Here is a 21,265-nt window from a genome sequence, read left to right on the forward strand (position 1 = left end):
GATTGGGTGTCTGGCGTTTTTTTTTTATTTTTTTTTTGGTTGATGATTCAAGGCCCACCTGTGGATATCCAGGCCTGATTAAACATAGCAACGGTGGATGACTACTGTATATAGATAATCATAATTGTGCGATATTCGTTGGTTTGAGCAGCTACCAGTACAGTAGAGTAGTGATGCATGACGGAAATCGATAGTCCCTCCCGCGGTTTGTTTGTTTTGCATCGACTGCCGCTGATTACTGCCGTACTTGCTCGGGATTCAACATTCAACATTCTACAAAGAACCCAATAATGAAAACCTTCTAAAACGAAATACAAATATATCTACAAGTCAGAAACAAACTCTCGACAATCTTCCACATCACACTCAACTACCACGTCTACGCAATACAGAGTCATCACTCAACATGGACTTCATACCAGGTACGCTACCCAACCACTCCCAGACCAAACCAACAGATCTAACAGACAACCAAAATGCTAGAATACCTCCGCCCCCTCATATCCCAACATCCTCTCCTCACAAACCTAACCACCGCTCCCGAAGTCCTCTCCACGCACCTCTCAACCGTCCGCACCACCTACCTCGACCCGTACATCCTATCTCCGCTCTCCTCGCTCCTGACGTCCTCAACGCCGGACCTCGTTTCCGTCTTCCTACTGCTTCTGATATTATTCCTCTCGCTAAAGATCCTCGATTATACACGGCGCATGGTGCTGTTCTGGGTGTGGTTGGTTTTCAGGGTTGTTTTCTGGGGCGTGATACTTGCGGTTGGGTATTGGGTGTATAGTGTTGGTGTTGAAAGGGCGGGAACGGAGGCTGGGAGGGCTTTTGGGGTGGTTAAGGGGGCTTGGAGGGAGTTTGAGAGGGGGGTTGATGGGAGTACGCCTGGTGGGCAGGGTTTTGGGAGGGAGTTATGATCTTGAGGGGGTGTGAGGGAGGTATAGTCTGTGAACCGCCGATTGCTACGAGAGGGAGGATTGTGAAGTACTGGGAGTGTGGTTCGCTTGGTTGAGTTGGAAGTATTGGAGTGATATGCTTGACTGGGTCATGATTATGTTGCTATGTGTTATGCTATGGGAACGGATGCATCTTAGATACATGGTTGTTAATAGCATGGGTATCTTCCCTTTCGGAATGGGTTTCCTGCGCCGGCCGGTAGCGGTGTGTTTGTTGGGTTTCAGCTGACTAGTATCAGCGGCGTGTTCTGTCCGACGACTGTGTCGGCGCGATGCGAGTGTAACTCGTAGATAAGACATTCGGTTCTCGATTGGTGGTGGTCAGGTATCTCGGAAGGCGACGTTACTCATCGCCATCCTCCAGGTCGAATTCCTGCTCGTCCTTCGGCTCTTTCGGTTCCTGCGCCTCGTGGTATTGAATCGCATCGTCGATATGGCTTAGCACCGCCGCAACACTATCCTCATCCTGCGCATCCAGCCGTAAAAACGAAACCATACTAAAATCATCAATCAACTGCGCAACCGCCCGATTCAGCTGCTGGAACGACCCTCCGCTCATCAACGCATCCTTCGACAAGGGATCACCCGCTGCGTCCTCACCACCCTCCCCATCCTGCAGCAACTGCACATCCACATTCGTAAACCTCTTCAACTCCTTGCGCGAAATCATATCCCTGACCTGATCCATCTTACTCAGGATATTGATATGCGGCATCTCCAGCATCAACATGGCCGACATGGCACTCAGCGTGCCCGCGAAGAATTTCGCCTTATCCACCACAAACGTACTCTCGAGCAAATACGTCGCGCAAAGAGAGATATTCAAAGGCCCTTGTCTGCTCAGAAACTGCACCAGCGACGGCAACAACGGCACATGCGTATACAGCTCGATCTGCCCCGGCATGTCGAAGATGATCAAATACTCCTCGCTGAGGGGGTCCAGTGCCTCTGATAGGAAATCCAGGTTCTGGAGTAGGAACTCGAAGCAGTAGATCAGGCCGCCGTTGGGGCCCAGCTCCAGCTCCTCCATTACATCTTCGAGGGTGATGAGTTCGCGAATGTCTAGGTCTGGCTCGTAGGCGAAGGATTCGGCGGCTGGGTCGAGGTTGACGTAGAAGCAGCTGCGGCGGGTGGTTTGAAGGTGTTGGATTAGGGCGCTGCAGAAGGTGGTTTTGCCGGCACCTGCCGGGCCCATCACTAATGCGCCGAACTTGGACATTTTATTCCTTGTTTTTTCTTCGTAAGAGCTGTACTCCGTATAGAATGGATTTCGTAGCGTATCTATGAAGCTCGTGTAAGCTCGGCAAGTAAAAATGCCGCCTGCTTTTTCTGCCAATACACACCGCCCGGAATCGCGCCATCGTGCATTTTCGGCCCGCATTAATTGAATATCCCGTTCCCCGCCTGGTTTTTCTCCTCTTCCCCTCTCTCTTCTTTTTCTTTCCTTTTCCCACGCTTGTCTTACTCCCTTTCTCCCTGCATCCTCTCCTCTCCGTACTCTCTTTTCCGTATATTCGGTCATTCACAGTCACAATGGGCTCAGTCGCACCCAAGAACACTTTCCTCTTCACCTCCGAGTCGGTGGGTGAGGGTCACCCCGATAAGATGGCGTGAGTAGCTGTCCTGTCTTCTGTCCTCTATACGAGCAATTGAGCTGACATTGAGTAGTGACCAGGTGTCCGATGCCATTCTCGACGCCTGCTTGGCTGAGGACCCTCTCTCCAAGGTAGGATTGACCACTATCAATAATCTCACATGGGACCAATCAATTAACTGTGCGACTTCAGGTTGCCTGTGAGACTGCCACCAAGACTGGTAAGTTGTTTGTCGCTCAATTGGAACGTGTAATGTACTGATAAGCACAGGTATGGTTATGGTTTTCGGTGAAATCACCACCAAGGCCAACCTTGACTACCAGAAGATCATCCGTGGTGCCATCAAGGACATTGGCTTCGATTCCTCCGACAAGGGTTTCGACTACAAGACCTGCAATGTCTTGGTTGCTATTGAGCAGCAGTCTCCTGACATTGCTCAGGGTCTTCACTACGATGAGGCCCTTGAGAAGCTCGGTGCCGGTGACCAGGGTATCATGTTCGGTTATGCTTCCGACGAGACCCCTGAGCTCCTGCCCTTGACCATCTTGCTGTCTCACAAGCTTAACCACGCCATGAAGGAGGCCCGTCTTGACGGTACCATCCCCTGGGTTCTCCCAGACACCAAGACCCAGGTCACCATCGAGTACGCCCACGACAACGGTGCTGTCAAGCCCTTGCGTGTGGACACTGTTGTCATCTCCGCCCAGCACACTGACGATGTCTCCACCGAGGAGATCCGTGCTACCCTCAAGGAGAAGATCATCAAGAAGGTCATCCCTAACGAGCTCCTCGATGACCGCACTGTCTACCACTTGCAGCCCTCCGGCCGCTTCGTCATTGGTGGTCCCCAGGGTGACGCCGGTCTGACCGGTCGTAAGATCATCGTCGATACCTACGGTGGCTGGGGTGCTCACGGTGGTGGTGCTTTCTCTGGCAAGGACTACTCCAAGGTCGACCGTTCCGCCGCTTACGTTGCCCGCTGGATCGCCAAGTCTCTCGTCAGCGCTAAGCTCGCTCGTCGTGCCCTTGTCCAGCTCTCGTACGCCATTGGTGTCGCTGACCCTCTGTCAATCTTTGTTGAGACCTACGGTACCTCCGACAAGACCTCGGAGGAGTTGGTCCAGATCATCCGGAACAACTTCGACCTGCGTCCCGGTGTCATCGTCAAGGAGCTTGACCTTGCCAAGCCCATCTACGCCGCGACCGCCAAGAACGGCCACTTCACCAACCAGGAGTTCTCCTGGGAGAAGCCCAAGGCTCTCAAGTTCTAAGCGTGTGCCACTTAATCCGAGTGTGGCCGCGTTAAAAGAACTGTACTTTTTAATATCTTTTTTTCTTTCTTTCACGAATGTGATGATGTAATATTTTACGCTTTGTTTTCAACAACTCAAAGCACGGTTATAGACATATAAAAAGCCTTGTCTTGGATTTTATGTTGTCTGTTTTTTGTGAGTTGCATTTTCTTTTGTTTGTTTGCATTGTTATCTTTGCAACGAGATGGGTTTGGCGAAGATGAATTCAACATGATACCACTGGCATTGGATGGGAAGGGATGTTTCGGCGTTTCTAGGAGCGACTGTCTTCAACATGTCTCCTGCATACATCGTCTGTATCTAGGCGGTACAAGTTAGATATCAGCCTGTGGAAGATATCTTAGGGAGAAGCTGCTAAATTAAACATTAGCATCATTGAGCATTGCGTTCAGTAGTAGATATTGAGACCAGTAGGGCATGATGCACTCGAAGTACGGATACTGTATGCTCATGCAGCAAGTCGACTGTCTGAGTGAAACAATTGGCTACAGTACTGCATCTTTTATTCCCGCAGCTTGCGTACATCAACCCCCTGGAACCTGGCAGAAGTACAACCCCGCCGCGCAAGCATCCCGCAGTTGAGACGAATACGCCCAGGACAGGACACAATAGAGTGGAATTGAGTACATATGAATGTTGCTGTAGTGTTGCTCTACTTAATCCAGTCTGAGAACATAAAAAAGAATAGAGATAACTTGCTCAGTCCAACACACCGACCGCATCAAACCCCGCGATCAGCGCCCCGCTGTCAGAGGCCACGGTACCATACCGTCTGTAGAATTTTATCTCCTGTCTTCTCTCCCCTTCTCTCTTCTCTCAACAACCAACAACCACAAAAATGTCTACGTACGTCCTATACCCATCTATACCACTAAGAAAATGCAACTAACAACCCTAGCAACATCACCTACCACGCGAGCGCCCTCACCCGCCAAGAGCGCAGCACCCTGCGCAACCAGCGCGGCCTAACCATCTGGCTAACTGGCCTCTCGGCCTCTGGCAAATCTACCATCGCTGTCGAACTCGAGCACCAACTCCTCCGTGACCGCAACGTGCACGCCTACCGCCTGGACGGCGACAACATCCGCTTCGGCCTCAACAAAGACCTGGGCTTCTCCGAGAAGGACCGCAACGAGAACATCCGCCGCATTGCAGAGGTCGCCAAACTGTTCGCCGACAGCGCCTCTGTCGCGATTACCTCGTTCATCTCGCCGTACAGGATGGACCGGGACACTGCGCGCGCGCTGCATGAGGTGCCTACTCCCGGCGAGGAGAGCGGATTGCCATTTGTCGAGGTGCATGTTGATGTGCCTGTCGAGGTTGCGGAGAAGCGGGATCCGAAGGGGTTGTATAAGAAGGCGAGGGAGGGGGTTATTAAGGAGTTTACCGGGATTAGTGCGCCGTATGAGGCGCCGTTGAAGCCGGAGGTGCATATTGTGAATGATGACCAGAAGCCTGTGCAAGAGGCTGTTAGGGAGATTATTGCTTATTTGGATGCGCAGGGGTATTTGCCTCCTAAGAAGGAGTGAACTTTCCTTGTACAAATAGTAAGGTAGTCTCCAGATGGTATCACATACATGATTATGTATCTTGATTTTTGTACTTGCGTAGACTACGATACAAAATGGCATTGCTCAATTAGACACAATTACAATCATACATGCCCAACAATAATCCGTTAAACCAGGCAATCAATTGACTTTACAGGTGCAGTACTCCGTGCTTTACACGGAGCGAGATGCGCCTGAATTATTGTTGATATTACACAAGAACCTGCAGGAATTCAGAATGGCCGCTTAGCTCAATGGTAGAGTGTTGCTCTCCTATAATCCTCAGATTGTATGGGCTCCAAGCATTGGTTGCGGGTTCGAGTCCCGTGGTGGTCGGCCTTTTTTTGTTTTTGCGACATGTTCATTTTTATTTTTTGTTTTTTTTGCCCAATTCAGAATGGAATTCATAAATGAGTTTCTTCTAGATACATATATCCTAACTACGCACTAGCAAGACTAATCACCTTCTTCGCCGCATCCTCGAAACTATCAAATGCGTGGAGAGAAAGGCCACTCTCGGCAATCTATACCAGTCAGCATCTCACTCACCACAACTAATCCATTGAGTATAGGAGATGTGAAAAGACATACCATCTTCTGCCCAACCTCCTCATTCGTCCCCCTCAACCTAACCACAACAGGCACCTTCAGTCCCAAATCCCGAAACGCAAGTATAATCCCCTCAGCAATCATATCGCACCGCGTCAATCCGCCAAAGATATTCACGAAGATGGCTTTGACGCGCGAGTCTGAAGTTATTATTTGGAATGATGACTTGACGGTTTGGGAGGTTGCTTTGCCGCCTGTGTCGAGGAAGTTGGCGCAGTGGCCGCCGTGGATTGTTAGAGCGTCGACGGTGTTCATGGCGAGGCCGGCGCCATTGACTGGTATTGTTAGATTTGATGAATAGATGAGAGGGTAGATGAAAAGGGAGAGGTACCTAGTGTGCCAATGCTACCTTCGCCATCGAGTCTGACTATGGTTAGTTCATAGTTCATAGCTCATATCCATGCGTAGAAACGATGGGAGAGGACATACTTGACATAAACAATCCCATCCTTCTCAGCAACAACCTCCTCAAGAACCTCCTCCTTCATATCCCGTAATTTATGTACCTCTTCCTGCCGTCCAGCACTCCGATACGCAGCATCATCGAATCCAAACCGCGCATCATATACCTCCAATTTCCCATCCGCAGAAGGATACACCTTAACCTCCAACGAAAACGCCTCTTTCTCCCGGAAAATCTTCCACAACCCTTGCACGAGAGTGGCTAGTCGAGGATGCGCCGTTTCAGGAAGGCGCAGCTTCGCAGCAATATCTTTAACAAGTGGATTCTTCTTGCTTTTTAGGTCAGTGGTTGTGTATGGGAAGGGGAATTTGCGGGATTTCGCTGGGCTGAAGTCTGGTGTTGCAGAGGCGATGAAGCAGGGCGTTAGGGCTGTCCTGTCGACGGAGAGAGAGAGAGAGAAGCTGGATTTAGATTCTAGTTCGGAGGGTGGTGTCTCGCGGACTGTGAGGGCTTTTTGCTTTAGCATATCGAGGGCTTGGTGGGGTTTTATGTAGAGAGAGCGGGTTTGGACTTTCTGGGGATGTGATAGATTGGGACTGGTGTGGCGTGTGAGCGAGATTCGTCTCATGGTATGGATCCCTCGTTTTTGGTTAATGGCTGAGCTGGGGTTGGTCTGTCTTCGTTAGTATATTTGTGTTGTTTGGAGAGTGATACATACAGCCGCCCTGCGAGACAGAAGAGACCTCATCCCCTCGCCAAATTTCTCTGGATGATTGACCATGGTCACGCCAACACGTTCCAGAGCTTGATACTTAGCTCTCGCATCAGGTTCACCAGGAGCTACCCAAGCGCCGGCATGGCCCATGATTCGGCCAGGAGGAGCTTCCAGTCCACCGATGAGAGCCATTATCGGTCTGCATACGTTAGTACTGTCCTCAACCAGGGTCATCAAGCATGGTACATACTTAGGATTCGCGCAACGTTGCTGATAATCCCGAACCCACTCCGCAGCATCCATCTCCGCAGTACCACCAATCTCACCAACAAGAATGATACCCTCTGTGTCAGGGTCCTTCTCAAATATATTCAGGGCGTCGACGAAATTCGTCCCCGCTAACACATCACCGCCCATACTAATGCACAGACTCTGTCCCAGTCCAGCACGCGTGGTGGATGCCACCGTTTCATAACTCAGAGTCCCCGATTTAGCGACAATGCCTACATTACCAGGCGCAAAGCAGGGCAATGGCTGAAACCCTATGCGGCATTTGCCAATGGCCGAGATAATGCCGGGGCAATTTGCGCCGACGAGTCTGGTTTTGGATTGGGTTTGGAGCATGGAGTGGATCTATAATATTAATACCCAACTGCAGATATGTAGAGTAGATGGCCTACCCGCAAGATATCATGAATCGGGACATGCTCAGCTACAGCAACAACGAGCGGGATCTCCGCTTCGATAGCTTCTTCGATTGCCCGAGCGGTTTGGTTTCCGGGGACGTAGATAGCTGATGCGTCTGGTTTGGCTTTTTGCTGGGCCTGTTTTCATTAACATGGTACTATCGCTCAGGTAGTAGATAGACGAGGACGCACTGCTCGGACTGACGGGAACACGGGAAGTCCCAGATGCTCGCCTTCGACACCTGGCTTCACGCCGCCAACGATCTTAGTTCCCCAGGCTAGGGATTCTTGGACGTTTGCCGTGGCCTGTTATGGTTTAGTATATATTATGGATTGGTCTTCAATTGAGTGGCCATGTACCTGTCTACCTGTACTCTGTTGTCAGCACTATCATATGCATTTTGCTGAACTCAACATACCCGTAAACCCCTGAAACAAAACCCTCGTATGCGCCCCAATCTTTAAATTAGGAAGGGTAGCCGCATACCTGGCCCGCCATGAAGACGTGGAGAAGCGACGGCTTGGCTTCAGATATGTATGCCGCAGGGGCATCCGCGCGGATAATGCATGCAGACCAGCCATTGCTATCTTCTTACAAGTCGTTCAATTAGACCCTTAAAACATATCAAAAATTACAAATTAAGTTGTAGAAGTACTGGATGTCGGAGGCCGGCATCGGAACATCCGACATGACCTCTCCGCACTTCTTTTTCCGAGGCATAACATTAGGTGGGTATATGTATATAGGCGTTATGACAGTCAGTCACTTACTGCTTATGTACATTGCTCATCTCATCGCGTGGATCGCCAAGAGTAGCCACCGAATATATCCCAATCTCTAGAATTCAAAAATAGAAACAGTACCCAGAAAATCAATGATTCTGGCCGTTCCAGAACGGCTCAACATGAACCGCCATTTAAAACAGAGGGCAGAACTCCAACTGCGGGCGGGGTTTTTTTCTCCACTGACGATATGAGCCGATTGTGTTACTGTCAACTATATACAAGGACTGATACTGAATAACTCTGAGAAGTATACATATCGTTGAAATGGCTACAAAATCCACACCAGTTAAGGGTAAGTCAATGGATCGCTCCCTCCGTCCATCTCGACTGTCATGTCTAACTGACGGACCAGACTCGGAGCTCCAATCCTCCCTCCGCCAACTCTCTCTCAACGACGAAGGCTCTATCAAGGATATCTCTCGCCCAGCCCAAGATCCCAAGCCAAAGCCCTCCGATGTGAGAAGAACGAAGAAGAAGGTCGAAGAGGTCGCAGACTCCTGGGAAGATGAAGCCGATTCCGACGCGGAATCTGGACCACCCACCCCTACAGCTCCTACAAGCTCAAGCACCCAGAAGACGACGAAGCTAGATACTGGGTTGGATAATGATAATGAGAACGACCAAGAAGGACCCCGTGATCCCCCACCAACCCCGATCTCCCCGCAGACATCTCAGCCGCAACAACAGTCCTGGCCCGCGCCAGGTGCTCCCGTCCCCGCATATGGAAACCCCTCTGGCGCATCGCCGCGATCCGCAGGTCCAGCGCGTCGACCTGAGAAGCAGACTGCTGTAGCGGGACGGATGATTGCTGGAGCGTTAGGGATTCGGGCGCCAAAGAGGACGGAGGAGCAGAGGGCGTATGACCGGTCTGTGAAGGAGCAGGAAATTAGGAGGAGGAATCGCGAGAGGGAGGAGGCTGCTAAGGCGAGGGAGGAGGAGGAGAGGGCGAAGGTTGCAGTTTGGGATGACTGATTTTTTTTTTTGTTTATTGTATAGTGTGATTCTGTACGGAGCACTTTGTAAATGATTATGCGATGTATTTTGCTTATGCTCGAAACTTCTAAGCCTTTGAATCCATAATAGCTACAGCGTGTCTACTGTTACCACATATCGCTCTACACTCTGCTACCAGCAATAGAGAACCAGAATCGATGAACGTAAACAGGGCCTCTGACCTGAGTAGAAAAGAATCAATCGTAACCCGTAAGCATCTTCTTGCAGAATATCGCAGAGTAGCAACCGCTTCAAACAGTGCCTTTGAAGCTAGATAAAAGAGAACAAGAAGAAAGCGAAACCCAACCCCGGCGATGCCTGATTGGACCGAAGAACACCTTACGCCTGTTCGCGAATGGATGAAGACGACACAAAAGAGACCATGACCTATTAACCACCAATCTGTTCCTGGTGAACTTCGAGGGTGTCGCCGTCGGCCATCTCAAGCTGTAACCACTTGTTAGCCATCGAACATCACATAGCCTCAACGCAAGGGGGTAGGATTATAAAAACGTACGGTATCCGGCGTGTCTTCTGGGCGCACACGGGTGCCATCGAAGAGGAAACGGACAGTAGACATCTGCTTTCCTTGTCTCTCGCAAAATGCGTCCATTAGTTTCTTCAACTGTGTGGAGCGCTTGATCTTGAAGAACACTTCGTTGTTGTTGTCGGTCACTTTAATGTTTAAATGTTCAACCGCTGGGGGCTCGCTCGCCGGGGTGGGGTTGTTGAAATCGTTTTCGGCAGCCATATTTGCGGACGAGTGAACAACTGGTATGCGTTTGTGGTATCTATTTGCGTTGAAGGGTTAGTCTCTGAGATCGCCCAAGCTTTGTCGCATAGTTTCGCGGAGGGCGATAGGAGCAAGGGAAACGGCGTAGTGGTACTTACGCGTTTGTGTTGACAGAAGCGGCTAAGATGACACGGAGGGGAAGAAGGTGTGAGGAGTGTGTAGGAGCGAGAAGAGGAAGCGCTTAAGATAGCAAAGACGTTGAAGGCAAACGGACCCCACCAAATGAAGAGAGCGACGGAGAATTGTTTTTGCGGGGGTCCGCATATCATAGTGAAGAGACAGTGAGATGGACTGAGCATTCATTCAACAACATCGCTGTGGTACTGTGCCTTATTCTTGCTGAATTGTCTCGGCGTCTGTATTTAAGTGTATTATTTACTTCTACACAGCCTTGCCATTCCCATCTGGAAACTTCATATATCGATTCACCTTGACTTATTGCGTCATGGTAAGGGCTGGATATAGCTACGCACAGCGCCACGATACTAAAAGCTGCAGGGCCTCAAGGAAGATCTGAACTACGATCCTCCATGCCATCCTCGAGCAGTATGTCATGTCCCTGTCCCTCATAAGTGATCGATATACTGACAATCGACCAGTGCGCTATCCAAGGTACACCGGCATACACCCAGCATTCCACCGGATGAACGACGCTGACCGTACAGCCTGCCTAACCAAAAATTCGTATCGCGAAGACAAGTGCCAAGCGCAAATCGATGCCTTATATGAATGCTGTAACGCTTTCTACCAGAAGGAAGGCGACGAGGGCAAGACCGTGAGCTGTCCGAAAGCCAACCTGTTGCGATTGAAGCTGAAGCAACGGGCGGAGGCACGGGGCTGATCTTTCTATGTGAAAGATAATAGTGTAACAATACTGTACATACTACAACCAACCCTCTGTATAGAATGGATGTGACAATTCCCTTGCAGTCTAAGCCCCCATGCTGAAAGTAAAGGGCTAGGCTAGTTGTAAGAACTGCCAGATTGCTCTAAGACAATCGGAGCACGCAAAGAGGCCTTATAGACCTGAAAGAAGATTGAAACCTTCGTCCCGAGACTCTATTGATTGCCTATGATTAAGACATTTGTGGAAAAAGAAAGGAAAAAAAGAAGGGGAAAATTTGCGGCGAAGACTTTTATGTCCCCCGATTGGCACTAGTCTCTGTTGGGCTTAGCGTCTCGCCGGACCGACCGCCCTGACGCGCTCCGTTCGCCGGGAAAGGATTATTTGGATTTCTGTCACAACAACCAGGCCGGAGATCAAGGCAGTTGTTCGCTGCTCTCATGGCTCCTTTTGCTGCGACCAGAGGCGCTGGCGGTTCATCCGCAGGCTTTGCGCCCATAAATGTTAGTTTTGTTGGTGCTGTGACAACTGGCGGTAGCTGACGTTTTGTTTCATTTTGCTTCGTTTAGGCGAACCGGGAACCCAATGACCCTGAAATTATCGAAATCGACGACGACGATGACGAAGAAGAACCAGTGAATGAAGATGAAGTTGGGGAAGAGGAAGTAACGGAGGAGGACGAAATGGACGAGGACGAGGATGTGCCATACAGTGATGAAATCGAGGGGGAAGAAGATGAGGAGGAAGACGAGGGAGACCACTTCGCAGGGCAAGTGAATGGGATCAAGGCAAGGGTAAATGGCTATGCGAAGGCCGCCGCTGAGGATTCTCGAGGTTCGTTGTGTTATATCTATGGATTGAATTGGGAAAAGACGAAAGCTGATTTCATTGGCTTAACTGTAGCAGGAGAAACCACTACCCCCGAACTCTTCACCTCTGCCGGCGCACAGCAAGCACTACATCCCCTTCGTCGGACGGCTGATCGTGTAACGCGCCAAATTGAGGCATTCGCCGAGAAGCTGGATCGGTTCAAGCAAAAGGGCAACAGGACCGATGACTTTGGACGTTTCCAGGCCGCCTACCAGCTCGTGAAGAGCTACCAGACGTTTACGCAAGATGCTATTCAAGACATTTCGAAGCAGTCTACGTTGAAGCGCGCCAAGATGGGATGGTCCGCCAGTCGAAACGAGACCGCAGCGCAGGATCCAAAGACCGAAGAGGAGCTCCAACGACTACAATTGGAAGCGAATACCTGGCAGCTCCTTCTTAACCTCATCAGTATTGACAATCCGGCCGGTCATGAAATGGACAAGGAAGCGCAGGAGACGGCATTCCAGAAACTGCACCGATATTCGTCCGATCGCGAAGTCTGGGAGCAATTCCTCACTGCGGATCCCTACGCCCGTGAATGTGTGATAGTCATGAAATGGCTCGAACATACTGCCAAGACTCAGTCTGAGGATATCGATTCGTTGATTGCCGATTTGGAGAAGCAGGCGGAGCGCGGACAAGGCCTGTGGGCGCATGGCTGGCTTTACACCAAGGAGGCTATCAAAGGACAGAAACGACTGCGCGCCTGGCCACAACCTCTCGAGCCCAACGATCCCGGTATCACTATTTCACTACTGCGTTCGGACAAGTCGGGGGCGTTGATCACACAGTTGGATCCTGATGCGATTACACGACAAAAGCACCTTCTTCAGAAACAGGATCAATTTCACGAACGAGCTACCTGGATGACTTGCTGGAAGATGGTTAGGCAGGGTGAGAACTGGACTAAGATAAGGGAATGGGCACAAGAGCGCTTGGAGCATTGGCGGGCGGTCAGTCTGTGTGGTTCTAGTGTCGACAAGGTTTCGCATGTTGGAAAGACTCCAGTGGATGACGGCACTACCCGCATGATGAACTTCCGCTCTCACGGACCCTGGCAATCCGCCTGCTCAGCTCTCGCGCATAACTCGACCTCAGAGGATTTCGAGCGTGCGGTGTACGCGTTGCTTTGCGGCGAGACGGAGGCGGCCTTCAAGGTCTGCCAAAACTATGACGACTACCTCTATGTTCACTTCAACAGCGTCGTGCTCGGTCGTTACCAAGGATTCTGCAAACAGTTTCAGAGGAAGCTTGCTTTCTCGCCCACACAACCGGCTACCTTTGTGCCTGAGCCTACTGGTTACAACGACACCAGCAAGTTCCTGCAAGCTGCCAAGGGCAATGAACGCATTGGCGCTGAAGCACGGAACCCTTACCGTACTATTCAAGCAGTCATTCTGGGCCGCGGATATGACAGCTTCTTCCAGCGGTTGGCTTCGGCGGTTTCGCACGTGGCAAATAGCAAGTCTGACGGCTCCAGCTATGTGCCTGAACTGTCGTCCGTGCCGGTTGATGAGTCGCTATTTATCGCTGCGCAGGATGAAGACTCCCTGAGAATCGCCACACACCTTTACCTTGTTGTGGACTCGATTGGCTATGTTCGCTCCGACACGCAATTCTTCGAAAACGTGTCCGTGAACGTGACTGGATACATTTCGAACCTGGAAGAAAGGGACCTGTTCGATGTCATCCCACTATATGCATCGCTTCTGCCTCAACACTTGGCGCACTCTGCTCTCGGTCAGATTCTGCTTCAAATTGTGGATCCACGGGAGAGAAAGCAGCAAGTGCGACTTATGGAGAAGCATGGGATCGATATCGAAGCTGTTTTCGAGGACCAGTGGGCGTGGGTTAGTGGTAGCGTCGAGGCGGTCGAACACTCGACGACCGTCAAACGGTATTCCAAGGTCCTACGGAGGTCTGACGGATCACCGTACCTGGCCCCTGTGCGGAAGGATCTTATTGGAACATCTATCACGGAACTTGATGATTACATGATTCGCAGTTTGGAATGGCTTCGGTATATTGACGGTCAGTGGGGTAAGATTTGCCATCTGGGCGCTCAGTTGTACCGGAGGTTTTTCAGTAAGTTTATTTCGCAGTCTCGAAAACGGATCATTTGTTAACGTTGGTTAGTCTCCGGTAAACTTGCCGCCGCTCGAGAGTTGAGTCGACGCATGAACCTCTCAGATCTTTCACGTGAATCGTTTGGATTCGACGTCGCTGAGTTCCCTATGGAGATGGAGGATGGTGTAGACGCGTCAACACCGGAGCCTATGAGTCCGAGTAAAATCAGACTCCCTGGCTCTGCGCATAAGGGGAGTCGGTCGAATGGCATCACGAATGGTGCCCAGCAGAGCATCCTGTACCAGCAATCGCAGACGATGCGTGATCTGGAGGCTTTGATTCTTGCCTTTGATGCGTTGGAAAACTTTGCCACGTTATGGGAGAAGCTTGACAAGTATGGTTTCCTCTTTTCTTTACAGAGTTTACAGTGTATTAACGTGATCAGGAACCGTCGTCGACGGGACACTGGTACGACCAAGAACCTTCGGGTGGAACTGCAGGAAGCGCTGGACGAAATCGGGTTGAATGTGGATGCCATTCTCGACGAGTGGCTCATTCCTGCTGATAACGGTATGCACCAAGCTTTGGCATTCAAATTGAACACGGAGCTAACGAAACACAGAACCAAATGTCTCTGAACTTGAAGAAATCCGCCTAACCTACATCCCCGAACTATTCCTCGACTACCACAACGCCTTGTACTACGCCGCGCACGTCCTCACCGGAGAAATCTTAGTCCAATGCATGAACCTAGGAATGCAAGTATCCGAGAACGAGCACCTAACGCGCAGCTTCGTCGGCGCCAAGCGCATGCGGGAACTCGTCGACGCGTTGGCCGTCTCCAGCAAGGCGATGGTGAATACGCACTCGGAGCCGGGGAAGAGGTTGCTTGGAGGCGAGATGCTGGGCATTTGGAATGTAAAGGTTGACTCGGAGGAGGATGATGAGATTCGGATGGCGAGGTCATGATATTTGTTTCGGTTGGGTTGGGTTGCGAGGGTTTATTTAGCTAGGGTTGGTTTGATCTAGGTGTCGGATGTATATTAGTACTATTATCTTCGTAGGATTCGTTGCTCATTGGTTTGATAATGGATGCATGGCCGTGGATTCGTGTATTTGTACTAGCAGTCAACTCAGTAAAGAATATTTGGCTCTTCTCATGAGCCGGGGACGATACCAATACGGCGAAGCTAGGGCTCGGTTCCACTCAAAAAAGATGGAATATGCTGTGCCGTACGAACTGCTCAACACGGAAAAAGCTCTACTAATACTGTATTTGAAGCACATCAAATGTACACTCGCTTGTAGTTATTCCAATGGACGCAAAACAATCCATCACCATGATGTCATCTCATCATAGTTCCTCTAATAAAGCAGAACACACATACTCTATACAACACAATCAACCACGTCTACACCACAAAATGACCAACCCAATAACAACCTACGGCTTAACTTCTGTCCCAGCCTCTCCATCAGTTCTCCTCACTTCCTACCCCGGCCCACCCCAACACCCAACCGCCCTCCCCATAACCGCTCTCCCAATCCCCTCAACCCCACTAGCAACCCGCATAAACGCCTACGCCTTATCCAACCTCACCCCACAGACCTACAATCATTCCAGACGGGTGTATCATTACGGCCTTGCGATAAAGAACCACCGGTTTCCGGAGTGGGAGTTCTCAGATGAGACGTATTTCTGCGCGTGCATGTTGCATGATATCGGGGCTATGGAGAAAAATTTGACTTCTACGAGGCTGAGCTTTGAGTTTGCGGGGGGAATACTAGCGTTGAGAGTTTTGCAGGATGTTAATGCTGATGGGGACGTGGACGTGGATTCGACGACGGGCTTGGATGGTGCAGATGCAGATGGGGATATCGATGCAGAGGAGCGGATGCATAAAGGACAGGAAATAGCACCACAGGATCAAGCAGAGAGCATCGCAGAGGCAATCATGAGACATCAGGATCTATGCTCACAAGGAAGAATCACTGCGTTGGGACAATTGCTCCAGTTGGCTACTGTCCTGGGTAACATTATTCCCCTAATCCATACAACCCATGAGAAAATCCGTGCTAATCGGGCTATAGATAACACCGGCGCCCACGAGTCCCTCATCCACCCCTCTACTATCGAAGATATCGCGAAGCTCTTCCCGCGGATGAAATGGAGTTCGTGCTTTGTTGGTATTATTAAACGGGAGATCAGTCTGAAGCCTTGGGCGCATAGTACGGTCCTGGGGGAGGAGGAATTTCCGAAGAAGATATTGGAGAATACGCTTATGGCGCCATATGAGTAGTTGATATAGCCAAAATAGTGTATCTGGAGGTTTCATGCAGAAATTTGATCAAATAATACGAAGTATATTCGCGTGATTTCGCAACCCTGATGAAGAGCCTTCTAACTGCCGAAAGCGGCATTAAAAAAAAGAAAAAGAAAAAACAAAGAAAAACAGCTTCAAATAACCATAAAACTCAGAACTTAATCGAAATCATGGATATTTGCTTTCATGTCGCGCTCGCCGCATATCTCTCATACTGTTCAGTTTGGCCGGCATCTAGCGGCCGACTCAGAAGGAATCGTGCAAACAGATCGAGCGGTGCAGTCGCCTGGCACTCAAAGCTATAAAGTTTTGACTGTCTAATAACAAGCCTTTCTTCACCCAGACAGACATGAAGTGATCGTCCATGCTGTGGACCAACAGATGAAAGTATCAAGACTGGAAAATGCTTCTTATTTGGAAAAAGAAGCTCATAGTCAGCCAATTGTTTATTAGACATCCCAAAGAAGGACTCCTCTTCTATGTCATCTTTTACCACTGGCTGATGAAGCACGGTTCCGCATGGCAGTTGTCAGAATGGCCAGTTCGCCCCATAGTATGCGGTCTTTCTTGCCATTGAGTGACTGGCACCTTATTATGGCAATGTATGGATACAAATCTGGGGTATTTGATCCAAAAATAAGCAACTTAGGTATGGCTCCTGTTGCGTTGAGTGCAGGTAAGTCCCATTTGTTCCCGCGCGCAGATAAAAGGGATTTGGTTGACTAGAACAACATCACGTTAGTCCTACTGGACTTTGTTTAGGGTGCAGGGAAAGAGGGGACATCGAGAACAGACCATATTCTAAAAGAAATTCAACTCCTTTGGCCAGGAGCGTAGGCCTTAGAGAGCCATTAGTTGCCCAATCCTCCACATAGCGACCAGTGGCCCTCATGCGAGAGTATATATCCCATATAAACCATCGGTGCTATTGGGATCGTATTTAGTAAATGGCGAGTGATTCATATCAACAGGATCGACCTGAAGGTCCTGCAGGGGCATTGGCTCACAGTTCCAGCGTTGCCATTTCTGTCAGGAGACCGGACACAAGAAGAGCGAATGCAACTTGAGAAAGGGCATTCTAGCTTTAGCGAGTGATTCCTCGCTAAATTAGGTCCCGATCACGCTAACGCTGTCTACGGTAGGGCAGATCTCAATCTGTGCTCTGTCATGCATACAGAGCAAATCAGCATCGCCAGCTCTCCATACAGGATGTTTACATTATAGAGCTGGTACCCTGTAAGTAACAGATGTGGATTGCCTTCTGACTGTTTGCCTTCTTTGCCTCAAGGAACAACTTGGCGCGAGTCAAAATACTTAAACTACTGCCCTGAAAGAATCGCCCCCTTTCCTCCGAACCGTTGACGACTTTGATTCAATACGAGCCATACGTCCATTGATGACCCAAGCAGAAGCTGTCCTGGCTATATGTTGCAAAGTACATGGTCTCATTGCCAAGGACACCGGGCTTGAGCCTGCTCCCATCTCGTGACCAGACCTCCTGACGACACCCTGACTCCGATAAATTAGACCCAGATCACACCCCTAACGCTCGTGGTCTGGTGATGGTTGAGCCAGGAGATCCTGGTGCAGATATTCTGCATCGCTGCACTCAGCCATGAGCATGAACAACATACTCAACATTCCTTTTTAAGGGGATAATGTGGTTGGGATTGCAGCTCGAAAATTCGCGCCCATGACATACACAGCCCATATTTCGATTAATGCTCTTGGCGTGAGTTTCGGCTCGACCTCGGGCCAATTTGAAGCGTCCTCTGTACTTCATGGGCATTTACTCGGGAACTGGGATATTTCGACCTTTTACTTTTGGCCATTGTTGCTAATTCTGTAACTTAGCAGACATACATAGTACAATCTCAACCCAAGTGCATTGATTTCTTGCCCTAAATTCAGCAAATATGATTATTTGACCGCCTACTGGTTATAGCGGTCCGCATGTCAGCAGGCGGTATGGTGGCATTATGTCGGACTTAACCGGACTTAATAGACGGCTGGGTTAAATCCGAGCATCCATGGTCATTTGTTGGTAACTTTCATATAAAGAGTGACTATGCCCGCTTAGTGCCATCTTAGCGCATTCTGTCCAGCAAGTAACAAATCTGCACACCATGGACATCCTATATAATCAATTCTTTGAAACCCCCGCGTATCCGGTCGCGGCTTTCACCGGTCAGACCGTTATCGTCACCGGCTCCAATGTCGGACTCGGATTGGAAGCAGCGCGGCATTTCGCTCGTCTCGATGCAGCCAAAGTCATTATCGCGGTTCGTAACGTCTCCGCTGGCGAAGAGGCGAAGCAGAACATTGAGAAATCAACCGGTCGCTCCGATGTATGTGAGGTGTGGGAACTAGACCTTGCTTCTTTCGAGTCCGTGAAGGCTTTTGCGGCGCGCGCCAGCACTCTGCCTCGTCTGGATGTTGTCGTGGAGAATGCTGGCATTGCGACGAACACATACACCAAATCCGAAGGACATGAGCGTACGATCACCGTCAACGTGATCAGCACTTTCCTTCTTGCACTGTTGTTACTCCCAAAGCTCCAAGAGACTGCCAAGAAGATTCCTTCATCTACACCTCATCTCTCGATCGTGTCGAGTGAAGTACACTCATGGTATGATTTAAAGGAATGGAAAGCGGACCGGGTGTTCGACACCCTCAGTGATGAGAAAACCGCCAACATGTCGCAGCGCTACCCAGCATCCAAGTTACTGGAGGTCCTAATTGTCCGTCACATCGCGCCAAAACTTGCGGGCTCCGGCGTTATCCTTAACATGCTCAACCCAGGCCTCTGTCATTCATCGCTCCAACGGGAGATCAGGTCCAATGCGTTTGCGAACGTGGCCATAGGCATCGCCATGAAAATTTTCGCGCGAACCACAGAGGTCGGTAGTCGTACGCTTGTTGCTGCAGCTGCGGCTGGTCCGGAGACACATGGGGCGTATATGACGAACGGTAGAGAGGGAAATGCGGCGCTGTCGCCTTTTGTGAAGAGTGAGGAGGGCAAACAGGCACAGGAGAAGATTTGGAATGAATTGAGCGAGATCTTGGAGGGTATTCAACCAGGCGTCACTGCTGTGCTTTCTTGAGTTAGCATCACCGTTGGAGGTTAGTTTCTGAGGTGAGTATAAACGTCGGAACGAGTATCGTGGAGCTCGCTGCAAAGATCCCTACTGAAGCCTCACTCTTACGCAGGGAAAGATTAATGACTTCTGGATAAATGAAAATATCCAATCAATTTCACTGAGAAAGGATAAGCGTCCATTAAGAGATTGAAGCAAGATTGAGTGAATTGGAGGCATATTGACGTGCTTGTCTTAGTCATCTATCTAGTCAATGTTCATAACGTCCCGCTTATTTTGACAACGCTTCTTCATCTTTGTCAATGACTTTTCTCGCTTCAAAGACTTCCGTTTTATCTGACTGGATTCTTCGACTTTCTCAGTTCCAGCAACACGAAACTTGCCGAATGTTACCCAATGTCGAACCAATTCAAATCCCTAACAGTTCGGACAGCCGGACCCAAGCAGAGCACCAGAAGGCAACAGGATCCCTCAGAACTGAAGTAACGCGCTGTCTCGTTTGTCTTCCCCAATCTGTGCCCTTGTCTGGCGATCTCCAATGAATGCACGGCGCACAGGTGGCTGGCTCTCACCAGACCTGAACCCAGGGGCCAAAGGAGACGAGTGTTCTGTACAGCCATTCGATTCTGAACATCCCATGGGCATCTACTATGCTCCGCAGAAGGTCAACCCTGCCAGTTGTCGGACTGGATCCGGCCGCGGCAGTCATGCCGAGAAATGTATACGAGTTTCTGACGATCTTTTGAATCTAATTCGGGAAGATCTGTTGCCTATCGCCATTGAGTGAGAGACCATACGTTCTCCGCGGACTTGAGGCTTTCAGTAAGAGATCAACGATATCAACGACGAATCGATATGTCAGATTTACCCCAATATCTTACAACTCGAACAGTGAAGGGAACAGTATAGACGCATGGAGTCTTAAGCTGAATTTGGTCTTCCGATACTGAATGGACGACCTGTCTTCTCCTTGCTCTATGGCAATTGGGAAATCAAGCATTGGAGCGGCATGGTCCCAAAATACCTCAGCGCCATAGCCACAAAATATCCGACACATTCCCATTAGCCTTGTTCTGAGTCACTGAAACTATTGGAGCTGCCCTGGCGCTAACGTCTGCAGTGCATCGAAACTATACTCGAAAAGGTTCCTGTTGGGTTGCCTAACTAGAGAAACCACTAAATTTGGCATTCCGGTGCCAACACGATAGGAATCCACAAGCGAATTCGGGAAAAGACTCCGTACTTTGAAGATGGGCTTGGTGGGGTGCTGAACCCGCGGAATGGCTTGGCGAGAATAGCCCGCACCAACCATTTGGTTCATGGCGACCAATTGGCGTCGTTCCTTTTAATTTTGTCACGGGGCTGGACAAACCTTGATCTCAGGCAAAGCCTCAATGTTACTTTGCAGCGTGTTTGCTTTTAGGTGACGGTGAACGGGATGAACCGAGAATTGGAGGCTGATCGACTATCTTCTATCACTTTCTGCTAATCTGGTGTTTGCCACACAGTGATGGCGATGCTGTATACAGGAGAAGCACACCGCATTATCTTGGTTAAATTCCGTTGGATGAATATACTACCTCGGTGTGCCTGAAGACTTCAGCTCCGCTACATTGGCTGTCATTTTGAGATCCCGCGTCAGAAACTGCAGACTGGGACA

At 49.9% G+C, this 21,265-nt stretch overlaps 11 protein-coding genes and 1 non-coding gene across 12 annotated transcripts; 9 read left to right on the top strand and 3 right to left on the bottom strand.

The window, feature by feature from the left end:
- Positions 1-406: 406 nt before the first annotated feature.
- ACHE_30136S (Apq12 family protein) lies at positions 407-920 on the top strand (the record flags this gene model as incomplete). The annotated part of the gene is made up of 2 exons (XM_043276721.1): positions 407-422; positions 484-920. 2 exons carry the CDS (start codon positions 407-409, stop codon positions 918-920), a joined length of 453 nt encoding a protein of 150 aa, XP_043134671.1.
- A 382-nt stretch (positions 921-1,302) lies between these two features.
- FET5 (putative signal sequence-binding GTPase GPN3) lies at positions 1,303-2,178 on the bottom strand (the record flags this gene model as incomplete). The annotated part of the gene is made up of 1 exon (XM_043276722.1): positions 1,303-2,178. The coding sequence occupies one exon, from the start codon at positions 2,176-2,178 to the stop codon at positions 1,303-1,305; it is 876 nt and encodes a 291-aa protein (XP_043134672.1).
- A 314-nt stretch (positions 2,179-2,492) lies between these two features.
- SAM2 (S-adenosylmethionine synthetase) lies at positions 2,493-3,825 on the top strand (the record flags this gene model as incomplete). The annotated part of the gene is made up of 4 exons (XM_043276723.1): positions 2,493-2,569; positions 2,628-2,685; positions 2,747-2,774; positions 2,825-3,825. 4 exons carry the CDS (start codon positions 2,493-2,495, stop codon positions 3,823-3,825), a joined length of 1,164 nt encoding a protein of 387 aa, XP_043134673.1.
- An 880-nt stretch (positions 3,826-4,705) lies between these two features.
- On the top strand, positions 4,706-5,396 carry MET14 (adenylyl-sulfate kinase; the record flags this gene model as incomplete). Its single annotated transcript, XM_043276724.1, has 2 exons — positions 4,706-4,713; positions 4,766-5,396. The coding sequence occupies 2 exons, from the start codon at positions 4,706-4,708 to the stop codon at positions 5,394-5,396; spliced, it is 639 nt and encodes a 212-aa protein (XP_043134674.1).
- A 261-nt stretch (positions 5,397-5,657) lies between these two features.
- On the top strand, positions 5,658-5,753 carry ACHE_t30005S. The gene has a single exon. It is a non-coding gene; the product is annotated as a tRNA-Arg (tRNA).
- A 104-nt stretch (positions 5,754-5,857) lies between these two features.
- ACHE_30140A (putative succinyl-CoA synthetase subunit alpha) lies at positions 5,858-8,412 on the bottom strand (the record flags this gene model as incomplete). The annotated part of the gene is made up of 10 exons (XM_043276725.1): positions 5,858-5,941; positions 6,009-6,301; positions 6,358-6,389; positions 6,456-7,102; positions 7,148-7,343; positions 7,395-7,777; positions 7,825-7,968; positions 8,023-8,136; positions 8,191-8,198; positions 8,250-8,412. The coding sequence occupies 10 exons, from the start codon at positions 8,410-8,412 to the stop codon at positions 5,858-5,860; spliced, it is 2,064 nt and encodes a 687-aa protein (XP_043134675.1).
- A 468-nt stretch (positions 8,413-8,880) lies between these two features.
- Positions 8,881-9,588, top strand: ACHE_30141S (uncharacterized protein; the record flags this gene model as incomplete). The annotated part of the gene is made up of 2 exons (XM_043276726.1): positions 8,881-8,908; positions 8,969-9,588. 2 exons carry the CDS (start codon positions 8,881-8,883, stop codon positions 9,586-9,588), a joined length of 648 nt encoding a protein of 215 aa, XP_043134676.1.
- A 411-nt stretch (positions 9,589-9,999) lies between these two features.
- On the bottom strand, positions 10,000-10,360 carry ACHE_30142A (SUMO family protein SMT3; the record flags this gene model as incomplete). The annotated part of the gene is made up of 2 exons (XM_043276727.1): positions 10,000-10,056; positions 10,127-10,360. 2 exons carry the CDS (start codon positions 10,358-10,360, stop codon positions 10,000-10,002), a joined length of 291 nt encoding a protein of 96 aa, XP_043134677.1.
- Positions 10,361-10,847: 487 nt separating this feature from the next.
- On the top strand, positions 10,848-11,243 carry CMC4 (Cx9C motif-containing protein 4, mitochondrial; the record flags this gene model as incomplete). Its single annotated transcript, XM_043276728.1, has 4 exons — positions 10,848-10,850; positions 10,901-10,948; positions 11,002-11,014; positions 11,068-11,243. The coding sequence occupies 4 exons, from the start codon at positions 10,848-10,850 to the stop codon at positions 11,241-11,243; spliced, it is 240 nt and encodes a 79-aa protein (XP_043134678.1).
- A 443-nt stretch (positions 11,244-11,686) lies between these two features.
- On the top strand, positions 11,687-15,152 carry NUP84 (nucleoporin Nup84/Nup107 family protein; the record flags this gene model as incomplete). The annotated part of the gene is made up of 5 exons (XM_043276729.1): positions 11,687-11,749; positions 11,816-12,080; positions 12,150-14,201; positions 14,253-14,753; positions 14,806-15,152. The coding sequence occupies 5 exons, from the start codon at positions 11,687-11,689 to the stop codon at positions 15,150-15,152; spliced, it is 3,228 nt and encodes a 1,075-aa protein (XP_043134679.1).
- A 455-nt stretch (positions 15,153-15,607) lies between these two features.
- ACHE_30145S (putative urea hydro-lyase/cyanamide hydratase) lies at positions 15,608-16,483 on the top strand (the record flags this gene model as incomplete). The annotated part of the gene is made up of 2 exons (XM_043276730.1): positions 15,608-16,214; positions 16,275-16,483. 2 exons carry the CDS (start codon positions 15,608-15,610, stop codon positions 16,481-16,483), a joined length of 816 nt encoding a protein of 271 aa, XP_043134680.1.
- Positions 16,484-18,633: 2,150 nt separating this feature from the next.
- ACHE_30146S (uncharacterized protein) lies at positions 18,634-19,611 on the top strand (the record flags this gene model as incomplete). Its single annotated transcript, XM_043276732.1, has 1 exon — positions 18,634-19,611. One exon carries the CDS (start codon positions 18,634-18,636, stop codon positions 19,609-19,611), a length of 978 nt encoding a protein of 325 aa, XP_043134681.1.
- Between the last annotated feature and the right edge of the window lie 1,654 nt (positions 19,612-21,265).

The sequence above is a fragment of the Aspergillus chevalieri genome, chromosome 3 (assembly GCF_016861735.1).
Source record: "Aspergillus chevalieri M1 DNA, chromosome 3, nearly complete sequence".
Classification (NCBI taxonomy): Eukaryota; Fungi; Ascomycota; class Eurotiomycetes; order Eurotiales; family Aspergillaceae; genus Aspergillus; species Aspergillus chevalieri.